General features: G+C 33.4%; 2 protein-coding genes across 3 annotated transcripts; both read left to right on the plus strand.

Annotated features, from left to right (window-relative positions):
- The first annotated feature begins 4,078 nt into the window (after window positions 1–4,078).
- On the plus strand, window positions 4,079–5,489 carry LOC132303428 (arabinogalactan O-methyltransferase 1-like). Its single transcript, XM_059800679.1, has one exon. It carries the CDS (start codon window positions 4,214–4,216, stop codon window positions 5,060–5,062), a length of 849 nt encoding a protein of 282 aa, XP_059656662.1. The 5' UTR covers window positions 4,079–4,213; the 3' UTR covers window positions 5,063–5,489.
- Window positions 5,490–14,269: 8,780 nt separating this feature from the next.
- LOC132303430 (alpha-ketoglutarate-dependent dioxygenase alkB) lies at window positions 14,270–20,998 on the plus strand. 2 transcript variants are annotated; one of them, XR_009481215.1, is made up of 8 exons: window positions 14,270–14,509; window positions 14,638–14,789; window positions 15,859–16,217; window positions 17,898–18,036; window positions 18,261–18,327; window positions 18,419–18,540; window positions 19,367–19,494; window positions 19,705–19,831. XR_009481215.1 is itself a non-coding variant. In XM_059800681.1 (7 exons), exons 1-7 carry the CDS (start codon window positions 14,400–14,402, stop codon window positions 19,842–19,844), a joined length of 1,089 nt encoding a protein of 362 aa, XP_059656664.1. In that variant the 5' UTR covers window positions 14,270–14,399; the 3' UTR covers window positions 19,845–20,998. The 2 variants fall into 2 exon arrangements, 1 of the variants encoding a protein (XP_059656664.1); XM_059800681.1 differs by lacking the exon at window positions 19,367–19,494 and having other exon boundaries at window positions 19,705–20,998.
- The last annotated feature ends 25 nt before the right edge of the window (window positions 20,999–21,023 follow it).

Here is a 21,023-nt window from a genome sequence, read left to right on the forward strand (position 1 = left end):
TGCAGATCAATTTTTTTACCAAATTCTGCAATTTCTTTTTCCCCTTCAAACTGACTATTTTACCCTTCAAGATTAATCTCTAACATTTGAGCCTTTTTCTACTCCAATGCAAAAAGAAATTGTTGAACATATAGCATTCTTCTTGTTTATTTATTTGTTCTTTTTCATAATCTATTTGATTGGTAAAAGAAAATAAGAAGGAAAGTGTGTTCCTTATTTAATCATTTCATTTTCTACCAAAGCATGACATAACAAAGAAAAATAACTTCTATTATATAAACAATTTTTGTTATCCCAAGCAACTAACTCACACGTGCCAAATATTATAGAGGAGCTATCATTAGGCTCCGTTTCAAAAATATATATAATTTACGTCGAAACAACAAACGGAGTTATGACTTTTAATTATGTTATATTTTAAATAATGGTGTTACAATCTTGACATGTTACGATTGAAGGTGTTGTAGCCTCAATTAATAGTGTTGCAGACCTGCGGTCTTAATTTATTAGTGTTGCATTGTTGATTATTAATGGTGTTACGTTTTTTATTGTTTTTTATTTAAGTGTATTATATATGAATAATGTGGTACAACACAAAACCGTGTGTGGTTGAGGATCCAAATTCAATTTGGTATGAAAGAAAGGAAGTGAAAATTAAGGAAGAGATGAAGGTCCCTTTTCTCGTGAGAACCACCAAAATTTTTATTTTTAAAAATAAATAGAAAAGGAGTTGTAAATGACAAAATCACTCACTTTTAAATGCTTGTACCTTTCAAATAACTTTCTTTTTCTTTCACGTGATAAGGATATATTATTACATGATCTCAGAATCGTTGATTCCTACCGATTAATCACCATTTAACCTGACATTAATGATTTCGAAAGATTTGATTGTGTAATCTTACATACCCATCCCAATCGATTACTCACACAATCCATCTTTTATCTTTTCAATGAGGATACAATTGTAATTTCATTAACATTCATTACCTTTATTATTTTGTCTCCCTTGCTAAACCAGATAAAAAGCTAAAAGTGCAATTATTTTTATTATTATTGGTATGACAAGAATGTAGAGCTTCAAAAATAACTCACCCACTCAGGACAATTGCCTCCATCATCTTTATTACAATTTCTCATCATTTATATCATTAGAATTAATAATAATAATAAAATTCATTTGTACCATGCTATTCTGATTTCTGATTATCTAAAGTAATTTCTTGAACCAAGTTCTTAATTTGGTCCATGACATGACAAGGTATTTTCGTCTTTTATTAATAAATAAATAAAAATTCCTAAATTGTTTATATATAAAGCTGACCAGTCACCACATCAGTGAGTTCGAAGACCTGCACCTACCAAGCTGCTTCCTTCAATGGCCCCTGCGACCGAATCAAGTCAAGTCTCCTCAATTTATTCAACTATCCTTGCAAGTCTACTCAATTCTGTATTTTTTTCCATATTATAATTTTTTTTTTTTTTTTTTTGGTCATTTCTTAATTGTTCGATTCTGTTTCACTTTTGACTTGTAATGTGTACCATTTTGTGCTGATGTGGATTGTGCCACGTGTCGAATGATTATTTGTAGTTTCTTTGTACAGATGTCTCGTTCTTACTGGTGGGGGGAGTTTTCCCTCCACACCTCTGCGTGTCTCGATTGGATTTGGTCTCCAATATGTTTTAAAGACACGCGTCCTAGGAGTCAACGGCAAATGGTCAACAGAAGGTTAATTTTTCGCACCAATCCTCTACACTCGAGTTCAATTTTCTGAAAAAGTGTTTGCATTCATAAAATACGAAACTAAACTCTATTTGGTGTAGCTTGATGTAATGTGCAGGTATTTTGCGATTGACATTAAAAGTTTAAGTTATTAAAGTGAGTTATATAGGGCTGTAATTTGGGTAAGTTGAGCGGATTTGAGGTATAATTTGAGTTTAACTTATCATATAAAATGTTAAACCCAAGTTTAACACAACTCTATCTTCAATAGTATTTACTCAACACAAACTCAACATATTCTTCTACTTTTAAATTCGGTCTCGCAACTTAGATTCCATGCTAAAAATTATGGTGACTTGGAATTACTCATTTGTACACTAAAAATTTTATATGATCTTGAATTAGTTTTAGATTAAATTATTCTTAAACAAAAAATAAAAAAAAATTAAAAAATTTAAAGACATTTAATAAATTTGGATAAAGTACAAACAAATTCTTAGAAAATTAATGATTTTAAATGTTAACATATAATAAATTAAGATTTAACAAATGAAGTTGAAAAGAAAAAAGGTAATCATAGCTTAAATATTCTATATAATGTATTTAAAGTTAAAAATATATATGAAAATAATATAAGATCGAATTCGAGTTCGGATTGCTAGTACCTCAACCTAATCCCAACCCTAATTAAATTCGGGTTGAGATTTTTTAACCCAGACCCAACTCTATCTGTAAAAATAATTATCCAAGCCCACAAAAAATCAGACAGGCTCGAGTTGCCCAATCCAAGTTACACCCCTAGAGTTACCCTCCAACCTATTTATGCCAATTTTACTTTTCATCCGAATCTGATATGGGATACCTCTAACATTCCCCCCACTCGAACTCGCAACCTCCTCAAGCCACCCTACCTATCCGGGTGGGAAATCCAAACACCTTCGAACTAAACACTTGGTGCAACACTTGGCCAAGGACTGAATTTGGTTATCATGCATATTAACTGTAACAAGCTGAGTGTTTCGTTGTCCAACTCAAAAGTTTAAATTATTAAGTGTAACTAACACACAATCCATTTGTACATTTCATTTCTCATCGAGAATCCCAAATCAAATGTAGGACACCTCTAACATTGAGCTTTGAAAATCGGCTCAATTCATCTTATTAGCACATAAAACATATTATCTTTAAAAATATATATTCCCATGACTAATATTTAACTTTATTAATAGTGAAATATAATTTTTGAAAAGATACAACCGTCACTCGTAATAACACAATCTAATTATAAATAAATTTATATTATACATTTAGCCTAGACGTGAGTTTTTTTTATCAAAGGTAAATAACACTGACATCTTTTTATAAAGATTTGGACAAATTACACACATATACATCATTTAATATTTATTATTTTGACTTCCTTTACACTGATTTGTAAATGGTTGGGAGGTGACTATGAGTGTGAACCCTTATTTCATACAAGAGAATGACAAGATTGTTATTTATAAAATTTGATCAATAAGTTTACCGAAAAGAAAATGCTTACAAGCAACAAATCTAATAGAATGTCAAAATAATAAACGTCAAATGATTTACTCATTTACCATTTATTCGAACTTCAAGGGAGGTGAATATTATTTACCCTTTTATAATCTCCCACCTGTCAAGGGCACATGAACAGAATGTATGTCCGCTTAGAAAAACAAACTCTAAAATTGGATCTCTAAAATTTTGGTGTTGGGAAAAAATATTCTGTAAGTAAATTTAAAGGGAATAACTATATTTAAAAATAAAAATATATAATTTTTAAAAATATATATATATTCTGTAAGTAAATTTAAAGGGAATAACTATATTATATATATATATATGTATATATAATTAAAAAAAAATTAACATCTATTTGTAAATTGAAAGAGTACTTTAATCTATTAACATTAATTAAATTGTTGAATAATTGAGTTTAAACTATTCATCAACATTTCCTTATCTGTTACCACAACTTAATGCCACAAACCCTACCCAAGATATTTCCTTAAAAGTGGCAGTCATCATCCCAAGGAGTGGAAGTCTTGCAGATATGGTACGGTCTGGTCCACTTCAATAAAACACAGCCAAAAAATATATCAAATAGACCACGACAAGAATTTCAAAATCTGACCCCACAAAGTACCAATCATCCGATAATTACGATATTTAACGGACGGCAATAGTAGAATTTGAAGACACTGCATTGAAAAAGTAAGACCTGCGTAACACTATATCAGATTAAATAAATAAAAAATGTTATCACGTTAAGGACATTTTAGTCATAAAAAAAACAACTCCCACCACCACCAGTCCTTGCCCTTTTTTTTTATCTCACAAGCTCTCACTTCTCCAGAGTCGTCTATACACACTCTCATTATAAAACACGAGACACCAGATATTCTCTCAAAGATTTTTTTCCGTCCTTTTTTCTCGAGAACCAATCAACTTTTTCCCAAGAAAATGATGAAGAGCTGCCGTTTCTTAACCGAGAAGCCGCTGTTCCTCGGCATCGCACTCGTCGGTCTTATCGGCGGTGTGACGCTCATCTCCAGCTTCCTCCGCGCCGCCGACACCTCCATCCTCTGCTCCCTGTCCAAACCCACCGCCGACAAAGGCTCAGCGACGCCGATCCAGCTCAAAGCCATCCTCCACTACGCCACCTCCCACGACGTACCGCAGCAATCCCTCGGCGAGATCTCCGTCACCTACGACGTCCTCCGATCTCTCTCTCCCTGCAACTTCCTCGTCTTCGGTCTCGGCCTGGACTCCCTCATGTGGGCCTCACTCAACCCCGGTGGGACCACTCTCTTCCTCGAAGAAGACCCGAAATGGTTCGAGACGGTGACCCAAAAAGCCCCGTACCTGAAGGCCCACGCCGTCAAGTACAGGACCAGGCTCGACGAGGCCGACAATCTGCTCCGATCATACCGGTCGGAGCCGGAGTGCTCGCCGGCGAAATCGTACATAAAAGGGAACGACCGGTGCAAGTTGGCGCTGACCGGTCTTCCCAGCGAGGTGTACGACAAGGAGTGGGACTTGATCATGATCGACGCGCCGAAAGGGTACTTCGCGGCGGCGCCGGGGAGGATGGCGGCGATCTACTCGGCGGCGGTGATGGCGAGGAACAGGAAGCGATCGGGTGTGACGCATGTGTTCCTGCACGACGTTGACCGGAGGGTGGAGAAAGCCTTCGCGGAGGAGTTCCTGTGCAGGAAGAATTTGGTGAAGGGTGTGGGGAGGCTGTGGCACTTCGAGCTGCCTTGCGCCGCTAACGTGAGCCGGGCGAGTGCTGGGTCCCGATTCTGCTAGATTGAGCCGTGGTGTGTATTGTTGTAGTAGGCTGCGCTACACTTTGGGTGGAGGATATTATTTTTAATCTTTTCTTGATTTTTCTGATGGAGGGTTTCTTGACCCAGATCCAGATCGAGAGACTTTCAGTGTGGACTAGTGTCCCCCACTACGAGATTTCACTAGTATCTAACGTGAGCCGCCGAGTTTTGCTAGAATGAGCCGTGGTGCACCAAGCTTAATGTGGTTGCACTAATTACTACTACATTATTATTAATACTAATATTATTATTACATGAAATTATTCTAGTGACGGAAGGTGGGTGTCTTTTGGAGTCAGAGATCTTTAGGTAAGGAAAATATATTTTCTTTTTTTTGGAATTTTTATACATGTTGTATTTTCAAAAATATTACTAGTTAGAATATAAATGGTTGTGTTTGTTACCTATAGACTGAATTTCTCAATTTTAATTATTTAGATCCCACAAGATTTTGCATTGATATATTTGAATTTGAAAGCATGTTTGTAGTTCAATTGAATGTTAGCATTCATTCATTGTGTTGTATTTATTTGGGCTAATAATGTTAGTGGATCAATAGAACTATTCCGATACCATTTTTATTATTATTATTTAATAAGAAATAGATTTTATTTTCAAAAAAAAAATGGAAAAAGAATTGGTGCCAGCAATTTTAAGTTTGACATTTTAATATAAAAACGACCAAACATTTGAAAGAGACTACCGTGTTAGGGTGAGTCTACTTATGCCAAGTCAATGTGTGAACCTACCCGAACCATCCACGGTGGCTGTTTTTTTTTATTTTATTTTCATTACTGTAGTAAAGTAAAATACAAAAATATTTTTTTTCTTTGGTTAATAAACACATAAACATGTTCAATAATATTTGCTGTAAATAAAAATTATAAGCATTAAATTGGTATTTTTGATTACTTACCCAGTGTAATAAAACACTAGAGTGATGCATAGAAAATCTTAAATGACCATTTGTTATCTTGTTATTTTATTTTTCAAACTAGTAACTTTTTTTTACGGAAACTTGTCTTTGTATTTTTGATTCAGAATTTTATGAACCAACTATAACTGTCATTTCTTATTACTATTGAACACAATCCATAACACAAATATTATTTTTGTTTCATGTCAAAACAAAATAAGAATCAAAAGCAGTTGTCGAACAGGACCTTAGTTTTCTAACAACTATAGGTTTTTTTATTTTTTGGAAAGTAAAAAAACTGTTGAAAAACCCTGTTTGATTAATCTAATAGTTTCTAAGAATTGTATCTAAAAATTCAATTAAAAATAATTATTTTTACTATTGTTTTTGTAATTTTAAAAAAAAAAATTTCTTTTTTGAATTGTTAAGAATTGATTTCCATGTGACAGACCAAACATGCTTAAAGTGCTTAAACAAAAGCACAAACCGAGAATACTAGACGCAGAGTAAGGTTTAAGAGTTGTGAATTGTATAATTGAATGTTTTTTTATTAATTATTTATGTCAAATACAAATAAGTGAAGGAAGCTTATTCTACTATTTATTTTATAAAAAATTAATTAAAAATAGTAGGTCAGATAATTCACTATGTAAAAATCATTTTCGGATAATTTTTAAGTTTTTTTTTTTTTTTTTCCTGGATAATTTTTAAGTTGTGAATCATTAACATTCTCTAATTGTCTTTGTAAATTTGAAAACCATGCTCCTTTTCATGTGAATGACAATAACATACATTGGTTATTTGTGGGGCTGTGGTCCCCACCAGGTGTGCATTGGTTTAAACACATTTTTTTCTTCTTTGGGGTCAACAAATTAAATTTGTGGGGTTATGGGTAACTTTTGAATCTATTATGTCCTGAATTTCCTTGGCAATCATAATCTTCGTTATTAAAGATTGGTCGTATAATGATTTCCAAAGATGACCCTATCATCATCCTACCTTTCTCCATTGTGTTTTTTTTATATAGGGTTTGTTTGGATAAAAATAAGAAAAAAGAAAAGAAAAAAAATGAAATGAAATGGTAAAATTAGTCATGAGAGAAAAGAAATAAAAAGAAGAGATAACAATAATTTTTATTTATTTTTGGATAGATAGAAGAGAAATGATATAATAGTATTGTTGTTTGGATTCAATAGAGGTAAGAAAAGTATGCTAATGATAACAACTAAATTACTATTCACCATTTAAATAAAAGGGATATGAGTAGAATATTTAATTTTCTTTTTTTAATTGTTGATGGTACTTTCGGGATTATAGAAATATTACTTAAACACTTTCATTTCTTTTCTTATCTTCTCATTTTTTGAGAGATAGAAAAGGAGGGATAAGGAATCTCTCCCTATCCTTTATTTTCTCTACTTTAAACCACCCAAACGCATTTAAGCCTTATCATTTCTTTTTTTTTTCTTTTCATACCCCTCCAAATCATCCCATCCAAACGCACTCTTAGTGCTCTTATACGTAAGTCCTCTTTTTTCTTTTTCTTTTCTCTTCTCTCTAAAATTCTAAAATAAACAAAATTTTCTTGATCTAATGAAAAGTTATAATTTTTGAAAATTATACTTAAAAATTTTGAAAACTTTTTGGTAATGAGGAATCCTACTAACTAGGTGAAAGTCTACAATAGCGTGGATATATTAACCCCGAGATTATCGGCCCTTGAATGTGGTGGTGTGATTCACCTGATGAATGATTCAACGACAGAGAGATTCCGGAGTACGTCATGGTTCACCATATCGGCCTATCCGTAATCATTTTTCAAGAATTCGATATCGTTACACACCTCCATGAATTGACTGATTCGATCGGTTTATACTGATATTCGTCCGAATCCATTATACCACGATCGATACAGTAACTAAAACCGCAACTGATAACCATGATAGTAGACTTTCTCGCCTAGCCAGACGTTATTTGGAATTATAATATAAATTCCGAATATTTACAATCACTCGCATGCTATAATGTTAAAATTTATAACTTTAAGGTAGTAGTACTGTAATTAGGAGACTATGCAAACAACTCTATGATTTCTTAAAATGAATTAACGGGGATTAACATCCAAACTTGCAGCATAGCATAGCATAGCAACGTGAGTTTGATATTATTCGAACAAGAAGACAAGAAAATAATAGAAAAACTTTGTAGTAGTTAATTGTCTTCTCTTTGTAACATTGAATTACAGTATTATTTAATCCGTTAGACGACATAAATAAGAAAAATTAGCTGTTGTCTTACATAGTTTTGGCTTTTAAGGTTGTTATGTGTTATACACACACACCATACATGCACACATTAAGCATTATTGTCCATGAATGCTAAAAGAAAACACACACACACACGATATCAAGCATTGTCTGTGCATGGTATGCGAAGACATATAAGATTAGTCCGTTCAAATTTCTAAGAATAGTTATAATTATCAATTTTTTTTTTTTAAAGAAAAAGAAAAAAGAAAAGAAAAGAAAATTAATCTTAAGAATTCCTTTGAATTGAGAATTTGAGATAGTTTTTAAAGAAATTTCTTCTGAAAATTAAGTTAGAAAAAGGACTTATTTCAAGGAAAATGTTTTTTACAGTTAGAGATTTGAATCAAATATGCATGAGTGATCTACATGTAACATGAGCAAAAAATAATAATAATAAAAAAATCTACATGTAACATGAATGAAATTTAAAATTGACTGAATCGATGGGGTCCATTTAAGTATTTGAGAACGTTAGAAACGCATTTATTGATGGGTCCTACTTGTGTGATTTTTAGCTTTGGAAAAAAAAAAAAAATAAATGAATAATATAGTAATTTTAGTAAAAATATAGAATACACCCAAAAAGGAAAAAAGTTTGCCCAATATTTGAAAACCTATTAAAATAAGTTCACGTGGAAAAAAAAAATATTAATTTGGAAAAACCAGGAGACTTGTCCAAGTGCGAACTATCGATGATAAATAGAAAAGATAATAAGTTCGTACCATATCACCTAATTTGTTTGTCGTCACAAATCACCTTAAAAGGTGAAATCATAAATATAAAGAAAGAGAAAATGAGATCCGGCCACCACCAAAAGGGCTTTGAACAACCCCCTCCCCCAAACACCCAAAAGGGCCAAAACCAACCATACAACACGGGTTAAATAAGTTTAGATTAATTTTAAATGAGTGTGGATTATAAACGAGTCGATATGATTAACCCGTTTAGTTAATCGTGTCGTATTTAAGTTGAGAGATTTATAATATCCCTAATTTTAAAAAGGATAAAATGAAAATATTTTGGTTTGTTTTTCATTTTTATTTAAATTATTGGACTTATTTGTTATTTGGTTAAATTAGTTATTTTATTATTATTTGTGTGTATTTAATTTAATTATTGTATTGTAATTGTTTATAAATGTTAAATTAATTATTTATCTGTTTTATGGCTGTGTTGCTTTAACTATTTAATTTTGCTTTAATTTAATTGTTTTTTTTTTTTTTTACTTAAAAGTAGGATTAAATGACGTATGTTTTAATATGACTTATTTGGTATATATTTTTTTGTATGATTATATAGGATTAGGGTTTTCTTTTATAGAGATAAATAAGCCGACTTATAGTTAGCTAGGAATTGGAATTAGGTCTTAGTAAGTGCCTATATATATAATCTTATATGTCTGTTAGGGTTAGGAAAACAAAACTCTTTTCACGTATTGTGAGATAGAGAGATACAGAGACATGTAATGGGTGTTTGAGGGAAAAACAGTGGGGCGCTTGAAACTGATAGAACCACCAGATAGGATTTCAGCCATGGACTGTGGGTTGAACCAAGGAAGGATAGGAGTGTTGTTCGTATGAGGAACCAAGGAGGAAGCAAATAAGTTAGAACAGTGCGGGATCGCCGGAAAATCTAGGAAGACAGCGTAGGGATTTTAATTCAAAAATCTCAAAGGCAAGTTTCATTCTGTCTTCTTCCTATAAACTTATGTTCTGTGCATTCTATATAGTCTCCAGGGATTAATTCAACCTTTAAAACTAATAGTTGATGCATGTTATATTAGACTGTAACCTGTTTTACGTTTAAATAACTGAAATTGGGTTTTTCTCAAACTGTGTTGTTTTTTATTTAAACTTCTGTTAATCAAGTTTATAATAGAATTTGAGAAGTTTCTATGATTGTTGGGACTTGTATTGAACCTTAAGAACTTTAAGGAAACTTGGAGCAGAGGAGTGGTCTTCGCCGGAAGCGAAGAAGATAAACAAAGGAAAAGAAAATTGGTTCGGTTGAAGCTTTGTTAATAAATTCATATTGGAATATGTAGGGTTTCTAGGACTTTAGGAACTTGAATAGAACCTTAGGAATGTTAAAAAGATTTGGAATAGGACGTTGGGCTTCGCCGGTAGAGCAAACGACAACCGGACGAAGCAGAAACGAAGCAATGAAGCAGAGATGGGCTCTCAGGGGTGAGAGCCGGCTCTCATGCTCCAATAAAGGGGATTCGGCTCCCATGGGAAAAAAACCCCTACGGGTGTTTTCTACAATTTTTCTAAAGTTCAGGGGCTTAAAGGTAATTACTGGAAAGTGATGGGGGGTTTTAAATGATTAAAATTAACTTGTTAAAGCCTTCAAATAGTTGGTTTATGCTAAGGTGCTAAACCTAAATGCATGTCATAAAACATAAGCTTATAATAGGCCTACTGTCAAGGAAGGAGGAATGCTTGTTTCGCTAAGTTGTTTTGACAACTTAATTTGGACTGACATTGTAATTATTGTTAGAATTTATATCAATGATATATTTAGCATAGTTCAGTTCCAGGAATGTTGGTTATGACGTCATGTACTCGTATCTAATAAGTTGTATATTGTCGGGAGTAGTGGAAGGTTAGTTGCTAGTTTCGTGTTAGCAAATTAAGTGAAACTGGTATAAAATACTTTTGAAGTTTCATATGATGTACTTAAACTTTGGAGTGTCATTATATCCGACACATTATAATGGGGAATTACATAGATGCCATGAGATTTAATTATAAATTTGCATGCCGTAAAGGATATGGGAGGATTTAAATGCTAGTCATCATTTTAACATTTTAAACGAACTAGTATGGATGTGTTGTTTTGGAAATTCTAGTATAATGTGCAGTTTAAAATTCTGATATTCATTATATTATGTTATGAAGGATAATTGCTGAACTGTCTTAATTTCTGTTCTGTCAATTACATGGAAATGGATGGTTTAAATTGTTTATTCTTATTTTAACAATTTAAAAGGAGGTTCTATGAATATAATCATATACTGGATGCATGATAGGAGTTTATCTATATCTGATTTCTATTATGTTGGTTCTGGATATACTTGATGTTCATTTTGAGTGTGCATCATGTGTGGATCATATGCATTATATGTACCGGTATGGGACGGTGACATATTAGGGATGGATTAGATCAAAAAGCTAAGTCCTACCCCTTTCATACATACGGAATGGATTAACTAGAATAGTTAATCCTACATGGATGCATGTCCTGTCAACTAAAACAGTTGAACGACATAACGGATGTTTGTTTTATTTTTCTATATTAGGAAAGAATTTATATATATATTTATGGTACCGTGATACGAGCTTGAGGCTCCTAATCACGGTTAGGGTGCGTATATTGCAAAGATTGAGTAGCTAGATATAGCTAATGTTCCCTGGTAGGTCTAGGTACTTGACCGCTGAAAAGCGTGTTTGATATGTCACCTTCTACCCAGGCTGAGCTATGTTATAGGCTAGTGAGCATCCTATGTTATATTGTAGATATTGCCGAGCTATCTAGGATGTATCTGCGTATCGGGTTTATGTACGGATTGTAGTAGGATGGAACTTGCATGTGGGCCTGACCCACCTTTATTTTTCAAGTGTTCGTAAGTACCAGGCTTAGGGTTTGATCATGGTGATGCAGATACAGTCACTCACTCTTCCGACTAGATATGATTTTTCTTTCTGGTTTTAGTTTTGGATTTTATTTTGTAAAGTTTTATCAGTTGAGATTATTAGGGGTCCACTAGTTGGATTCCCGAGTTGTAAACTTACAGAGGTTTTGAAGTTTGGATTTTTATAATTATATTTGGAAGATATTTATTTCTAGTTCCTTTCAGCTTTTAAATTTTTATTTCTTAAATCAATTTTGTATTCCGTGTTCGATTTAAAATACTTTAATTATTTAATATCCCTCGGAATCGGGTCGGACTTGATCAACCAGTGTCTCGGATCCGAGGGGCATCACAAGATTCAACCCGTGTAACCAGTTTATATTCGTTTAATTATATATGTCATAAATAAATTTTTGTTTAAATTCTAAAATTATTATATAAACTCGTGTCTTATAATTTAATCTTTTGTAAACTATAAACTATTTAGTAATTTGGTTGACTAAAACTTATATTTTTTTTAGTATTTATTATTTTATTGAGTATTATTAATAATTTAAATTATATATATCTATATATATATATATATATATATATATATATATATATATATATATATAAATAGGTCATTGTGTAACCCGTTTAATAAACAGGTCGAGTTAGTGTTGAGAGTTCCTGACACGATTATTAAACGGGTGGTGCTTAGATTGAGTTGTTTAGTATAATATTCTTAAGTTGGCACGACACGATTATGACCCGCGAATACGAATTGTCACCCCTACACACACACCCCTCCCCCCCCTCCCGCGGTGTGTTTGGCCGCGAGTGGGATTTGGGCGAGTCAAGGGATTAGACCACATGCCCTCGCCAACCCAAGTTTTGAAAAAACTCATTGCTTCTTACCCTGTGCCATATCACACGGATTTTTCAAATTTCTTTGAATTCCTTGAGTTAGTAAAATATTTGTCCAAATCCCGTTCAAAATAAATTCAGACTTTAAAGTTTAAACCAATCAGATCCCATGATCTCAAGTACCTTGTCCACTACCGTAAATATTTTGAGCGAGAATCAAGTTACTCGGGTTAAGCACATCCAAATCCCACCCCTACTGTTGGCCAAACAAGACGATCGATTATCTAGAGTAATAGTGAATAAGTTTTTTTTTCCCCTCTTATTTAATGTTGTTGTTGTTGTTGTTTTTTTTTTTTTTTTTTTTGACATGTTCAAAAGTCTTGTATCAACTTAGTTAATTATTGCCACATCATTACAAGATGAACTGTCAATGTTTAGTACAAATTTAAGAATTGAATTTTAAGTGATATTTATAAATTCATAATTGTTTTGATATTTATTTAGTTTTTAAGTGTTAAAATAAATGAAATCTCTATCACTTAAAAATATATCCTATTGTAAGTGACACTTACTATTTTAAATGGCATCTTCATTACTTTAACAAACACTTCAATCTGCTGAGAAATGAGAATTAAATAGTGAATTGATTGTAGATAAAATTAGAAAGTCAAAAAAAGAGGGGCACCTAAATAGATTAGCTCAGAATAGGAAGCAACTACTTTGTTCAAGAGTTTGAAGTACATGTATGCTTTTGTGCATAGGAGCATTTTCTTTAACTCTTTATTGTTTTAGTTTTTTATTTTTAAATTTTTCTTAATAAATCAATAATAACTTAAAAACAATTGTGGTAGACAAGATAAATGAATTGTCAAAGATTTTGTTGTGGTGCTTCTTAACTTTTTATTACAAATTATAGAACTAATTTTGGCTCGAGCATGTGGAACGAGCTGTATGTACTCAATGATGAATTATTGAATATTTTAGTTTCTAACATGTATCCAATATTTCTCCGATATTTCAACTACTTATCTAATACTTCTCGGATACTCTATAACACATTTTTAACAAGTTTAAACATTAAAATTTGACTTTTCCAACAATAATAATAGAATATAATGGTAAAAAAAAATGTTTAAATTTTTTAAGTGATGATCAGGAATGCTTGTTTTATCTATTTTGAAACAAATTCTTACATTATATTAATGATTGCATTTAGATTCATAATACAATAGAAAATTAATAAATAAAATATATATATATCTTTATATAAAAATTGTATTTATTATTATTATTATTATTCTGTATTTGTATTATATTTTAAAAAAATTTGAGGTATCATTGTGTCCGTAACTTATTGTATTAGTCATAAATCATAGAAATAAAGTAATTATTTTTTATGATAATAGAAAATTATTTACTGTATTACATTTGTGAACCAGATTTGAAAAAGAAAAAAAACGAAAAGTCAGATTCTTGCAGTGAAACCAAGGAAAGGCTTTGCTAAAATAACCAACCTGAGTGAACTTTTTTCGTATCCCTAACCAAAACCCTAGCTTGGTCATCGTTTTGTGTCCCTCCAATCTCGATCTAAAAAGCTAAGCAGTGAAAATGTACGGAGCCGACAGTGTCAACGACGATGATTCAGAGCGAACCGCTTTCAGGAAAGCAGAGAAGAAATACAGACTGTATTACGATCACAGCACCAAATCTTCCAAAAGGTATCATATATTTATCAATTTCCAGCTCTCCTCAATTCATAATCACACACATATGTGTGTATGTATGCGTGTGTATATATATATATAACGCCATAAGTACAAGTCTCTGATGTGCTGTTCACAATCAGGAAAAAGCAACCAAGACCAGTAGATTTATCGGAGGTTATTGATTTCAAGTCCGTTCTAGATTCCTTTAATCGAAACAATGAACTTCCTCCTGGAATTTCTGTGCTTCAACGCGATTTTAATCAGCCTGTTTTCTGTTTGGAGAACCGCCCTGGTATGTTAAATTCTCATGTCTAGTGATTTTAAGCTTTGCATTTGATATTTAATGTCTTCTATATATATATATAAATTTCTATGACATAATTGATGAACCCAATTAGTGTGTGTGTGTGTGTATATATATATAGAATTTCTATGACATAATAGATGAACCCAATTAGTTCAGCACCACCTTACAATATTATATAATATATGACATATTTACATTGTTAGTTGCTGCATTTGGTTAAGCTAAATGGAACTGTGACAGAGTTAAACGACACCTTGATTTCAATAATAATTTAGTACAAAGTGGGATTAGAGTATTGAAGGTATATATATATTTTTTCCTGGTAATGAAGGTTGTTAAACTGCATTTGGTTCAGCTCAGTGGAACTGTTACAGAGTTGATGAATACTTCAGCACCACCTTGATGTCTCTGTTATTGTGGTACAAAATGGGATTAGATCATTAGAGTAATAAAGATTGTTATTTGATTTTCAATTGGTCCTTGGCTGAGTTCTTATTGTGTTAGAACACATATCTAGGGTGTTTTCACTGTTTGATGACCTCTGTTACACGGATTCTTCAAAAGTAGTGAAGTACCCGTGTCGGACACATATCCCTCGGACATGGGTATGGGATATGTGTCCGACACTTTTGGTTGGACATGTACTTAAAAAGCATAGCCAATCATTCAATTACATTATATTATTACTTTAAAATGAGTTAAATGACTATATTAGATAAAAACATTACTCTATAAAATAAAATAAACTAATTAATAAAATGAATTTTTAACCGTGTCTGTGTGTCCTGTTTAGAGATTTGACACGTCCGACTCATGGATATACAACCGTGTCCGACACACGTACCCGAGTCCATGTAACACAGTTGATGACTGCTTGAAGCTATAGTATCATCATTTGGCGTCAAACTATATACCTCAGAATCAAAATTTTGATTGAGTTCTATGCGGAGTGGTTTAAATTTTTTTTTTTTTTTGGTTGGATATTCATCCCTTTTGTCACTAGCTTCCCAAATTATCAAAATTCTATTTTGAGTATAGATGTGTTCCAATGCAGGATTTTATTTCATCCCTGGGGTGTTAAGTATTGAGGAACAATGCCAATGGATAAAGGAGAGCTTAACAAGCTTCCCGCAGCCTCCTAATAGAACAAATCACAATGCAATTTATGGGCCAATACATGACTTATTCATTGCAGCCAAAGAAAGAAAAGTTTTTGTTGAAGAGGAGAGTTTGTCCACAGGTTTGGATTGCAATTCTAATTTTCCTTCTGGAGACGTAAATGCCTCTAGATGGAAATTTTCCGAGGGATCTGATGTGTTGTCAAGAGGAGACACACGCAAATCAGTATCGGCAACTGTTTTGCTGCGGAAGCTAAGGTGGAGTACCCTTGGCCTACAATTTGAGTGGTCTAAGGTCATTGCTAATTTCACTCTTGTTGTTTTCCATTGATTTATCTCAAGTTGGTTAATATTGCCTTTACCATACTTACTGGGAAAAGAAAATTGCCTTTACCATATTTTTTTATTATGTCCTGGTATCGATTTTTGACCAAGTATAAAAGATGGACTTGACATCTCACACTAAATCAAGATAGCAAGCATCCGAGATATTTGGGATCTTCTATGAGATTTTCTTGATCAAAATCTGCCCAAAATTTATAAATCATGTGAAGTATGGAGTGTGTTCAATTGTTATTACTTATTATTGATTTAGCAAGCATCTAGTGTACTGGTCATTCACTCATTTTAATTATTTCCTCCCATGTGTTTTAATAATGTGAACATATGGTTTCAATCTATGAGATTACCACTATGGATTTACATATTTCTTATTCATGTTGAACTTCTACAATGTATTCTTACTAATTGTATGGTGTGGGTCTTGTGACTTGTGTGTTCCATATAAGTTGTTTCATCAGTCATCTGAACATTGAATAAAAACTTCACGTCACATGCCATATCACAAAAATCTTGTCTTAATACGGCGTGCATAAGTTCTATCTATGAAGGGGCTGTTGTTTAGTGAAATGGTTCAACCCTGCAATCAAGTGAGAGAACACTTGACATATTGCTAGGGATTTACATATTTTCGTTGTATGTTGAACTTCCATAAGATATTCACACTAATTTTATGTTGTGACTCATGTTTCATCGACCATTTGAGCCTTGAAAAAACTTAACTTCATATGCCTTACAAAAATCTTGTTCTAAAACAATATGAATAATTTCTATTTACAAAGGAGCCATTGATGTATAGTGGTAAAATCTTGTTCAAGCTATTAGCTTACCACTGTGGATTTCCATTTTTTTTATGCATGTTGATTTGTTGAACTTCCATAAGATATTTACACTAATTCTATGCTGTAACTTGTGTTCCATATTAGTTGTTTCATTAATCATTTGATCCTTGAATAAGATTTTCCTTCATGTGCTTTATTGCAAACATCTAGTTTACAACAATATGAATATTTTCTGTACATTAAGGGGCCACGGCTTAGTATAGCGGTAAAAGCTCGTCGTGAAGTGGGAGAATATGTTCTAAGTTTGAGAATAGTCACTTTGTGCAAATAATGTCAAAAGTTAAATCTACATCTTGGTTTGTATGGTGCCTTAATAGTGCTTGTGATTCTCTCCTTCTCTCTCTCTCTCTCTCTCTCTCTCTCTCATGGTAATACTCTCTCTCACACACACATGCCTCCACTGGGACATGAACCTCAACCTTCCCTTTTGGGAGTTGCAGGACATACTACCCAAGCCAAGGTTTTTGTGGTGTCTATGATGCATTTTGCTATGTATTTGCTATCCGGTGTTGGAAATTATTTAGACCCATTGATATAGAATGGTGATAAGGTGATCCCTGGCACTTCCAGTAGCTCATTTTTGCAGCGTGGCCAATAAACTATGAACACCAACTGTAATTGTATCTTGAGCATACTTCATCGTTGTGCTTTTTTTTTTTAATTAATTTATTTATTTATTTTTCATGGAATTTTTGCTGGATTAACCTTGGTAATATGTCATGTGCACTTCCTTCTACTTTATTCAGATAAGCGGAATAATATTTTCTGATGCAACTTTCTCCATGATCATGCAGCGAAACTATGATGTTTCCCTCCCACACAACAAGATCCCTCATGGACTTTGTCAACTGGCTAAAAAAATGGCAGCACCTGCAATGCCATTGGGGGAAGAATTTCAGCCAGAAGCTGCAATAGTGAATTACTTCGGGCTAGGTACTCCTTAGACAGTGGTATACTGACATAATCGTTGATTAACCTTTAATGTTGTAAACAAATTGGTTTGAGTTTTTTTTCTTCATAATTTCTGAAATATACCTTTGTTGATAAGTAATATCATTGAGAAGTACAATTATTAGTTATACAACCTTTTTTAGCCAATTGTCCTTGATGATTAAAGGGATTATTTATTGGTTAAAACAGCAATGCTTTTCTTCTAGGTGATACGCTTGGGGGTCACCTTGATGACATGGAAGCAGATTGGAGTAAACCTATTGTAAGCATGAGGTATCGTGCTATTTCCTGTTCTTTCTTGATTATCTAGAAAGGCAAAAACATTTATGTTGGGGCCTGATAAGATAATTTTGCTTTCCCTCAGTTTGGGCTGCAAAGCCATATTCCTTCTTGGAGGGAAGTCCAGACAGGATACACCATTTGCAATTTTCCTTCGAAGTGGTGATGTTGTCCTTATGGCTGGAGAAGCAAGGGAATGCTTTCATGGTCAGTAGATTTTTTTTACTATTTTTTATTCTATGTTCAGTGTATTTTAAAATGAAAATTTGGTGCATATGATGTAGTGAAAATCTAGATCTTAAAGATTTTGGCTGCTAATAAAATGTGAAATGTCTATTATAATGTGGCATGGCCAGTCTACGAGCTACGATAATGATCCCTACTATGCAAACGGTATAGATTACCTTCATATACAACCTATTGTACCTCTCTGTTCAAAGCTAGCCTATAGTAAAAATTTGAAATGGAAAAAGTAATGTTGTCTTTTGAATGCAATCAGGATCTCAACCCCTTAATTTAAGTGCCATAAGAAATTTCAGTTCTTGGAACTCAGCTAAATATGTACATGATGGCATGAAGTATTTGTGATAGGTAGATTTGCATTGTTGTCATATTAGTCACTTTTTCATGGTATTAGGTTCCTACTTGCTTGTACCATGTAAACTGTGCAAGTCTTTCCTAATGCAGCTGAGCTTTCAACTCGTTGAAATTTGTCTTCTTCTTTTTTTCTTAGTGGCTGAGGTAGTAGAAGTAATCCTAGGTAATCAAGTGTTTGTACTATAAAACTGAAATAAATTGCGCCAAAGGGCTTCTAGCCGTGGTGGGGGGAGGGGTGGAAAAAGTGTGTGCGAGTAGTTTACCAGTTCCAGGGAGGGGTGGAAAAAGTGTGTGCGAGTAGTTTACCAGTTCCCACAACACGGTCATTATGCCTCGTCGATACGATTGTGCCATGATTTCCCTCGTAAATGTAACAAGTAGTTGAAGTATTGTTTGTATGATGGGAATAAGCTCAGGAAGCTTGACTCTTTTGAAGGGGACTGACTTAAACTGGGAATAGTGGAAGAGGAAAACGTGTTTATGCACCAAGGAGGATGGCCACCTGATTGGTCTTGAATCTCAGACGAGGTGCAGACCAAATCATGTGATTTTGTCATTTATATGGTCAGCATGAACTTCCCTTACCAGAATTATCTTGCTTGATGTTACATTATTTTTCTCTTTATTTTACTTCGTTTTGACATATATGTGTAGCATTGTTTTCCCCAAAGCTGGTGCTTGGTACAGTATTTGTTATTTATATCATTCATCCCATTTTGAATTGAATAGTTCTTCTTTCTGAAGCTAACTCAACTTTCTGCTTCATTTTTGCAGGTGTCCCCCGGATCTTCACAGATGAAGAAAATGCTGAGATCATCCATCTCGAGCAGCAGTTCTCATGTGAAGATGATCTTTGTTTTTTAGAATACATTAGAAATTCTAGAATCAACATCAATATCAGACAAGTTTTTTGAGTTTTTTCTTTCACATTCAGTTTCAAAATTTGTTCTTACAATGAATCCAAAATTTTAAAATAAAATATTCTTGATAAACCTATGCCATTTTCAGCAATACTGTTCACAACTGAGCAGCACATTAGCCTGAGAACATTGGCTGCATGTTACAGATTGGTTAACTGACACTTCTTAACAGCGAAAGACCGGAATGGAAAAGCGTGGCAAGGGTTTCGGGGAAGTCCATACACAGGTAATTACTTTGCTCTGGGCAAGTAAAAATCCATGATTAGCGTCGAATTCAGTACATGATTATTAAGAATTGGCATGTATGGGAGAAGCTGACTTCATTGTTGATGATACATGAGTCATGGATTGTCCATAATTCAAAGCTCAAACACTCGGCTGTAATTGCTATATAATGTAAAAACATGCCAATTGAAGTCCATACCAAGGAGAGAGGGAATGCCAATTTAAAAACTTGATTTTGAGTTTCCATTTGAGCAGCACATTTTTTATTTGCGATAGCCGGGGTGTCCAGGGCTTTGCCCCGACTCATCCACGGGACTTGTGTAAGGCGATCCCTCACACGAATTGGGTAAAATTCAGACTATGTTCGCGGTCGTGGTTTCAAGGAATTGTTCGCACCTAATGGGAATCAAACTTGAGACCTGAAGCTTAATATCCTATACTCTTGGCCCCAAAGTTCAATCTCGTCACTAAACTAGTAGATAAGGATCTCATCCGCACCAATGGCATTAGAGCAACGTGAAGGAGGCTCCAGGTCCCAAGCCCTGAAGGAGGCTCCAGGCCCCAAGCCTTTTCCACTAGGCCATCCTTGCGGTTTTGAGTAGGCACATTACTTATGCTTTATACGGTTTTGAGTAGTTTTGTTTATCCCTAGTCACATATAATTTGGATCCTTGGCCATTAACAAAAAGCTTGTGTGTTGATAGAATTACCATGACAACCTAGCAAAAGAAAAATCTCTCCAGATTAGCTACATGTTGAAGCAAAAAATAAAAATAAAAAAAAAAACAAGAGAGAAAAAGAAAAAGAAATGTTTGCAATTAACAAAAAGCTTGTGTGTTAGTAGAATAACCATGACAAAACTAGCAAAGAAAAATCTTTTCACAATGGCTATATATGTTTGAAGCAAAAGAACAAAAAAGAAATATATTGGTCATTAACAAAAAGCTT

This window comes from Cornus florida, unplaced genomic scaffold, assembly GCF_030987335.1.
Source record: "Cornus florida cultivar Cherokee Brave unplaced genomic scaffold, ASM3098733v1 CherokeeBrave_3.0.0_Hap2_Chr04, whole genome shotgun sequence".
NCBI classification, from domain to species: Eukaryota; Viridiplantae; Streptophyta; class Magnoliopsida; order Cornales; family Cornaceae; genus Cornus; species Cornus florida.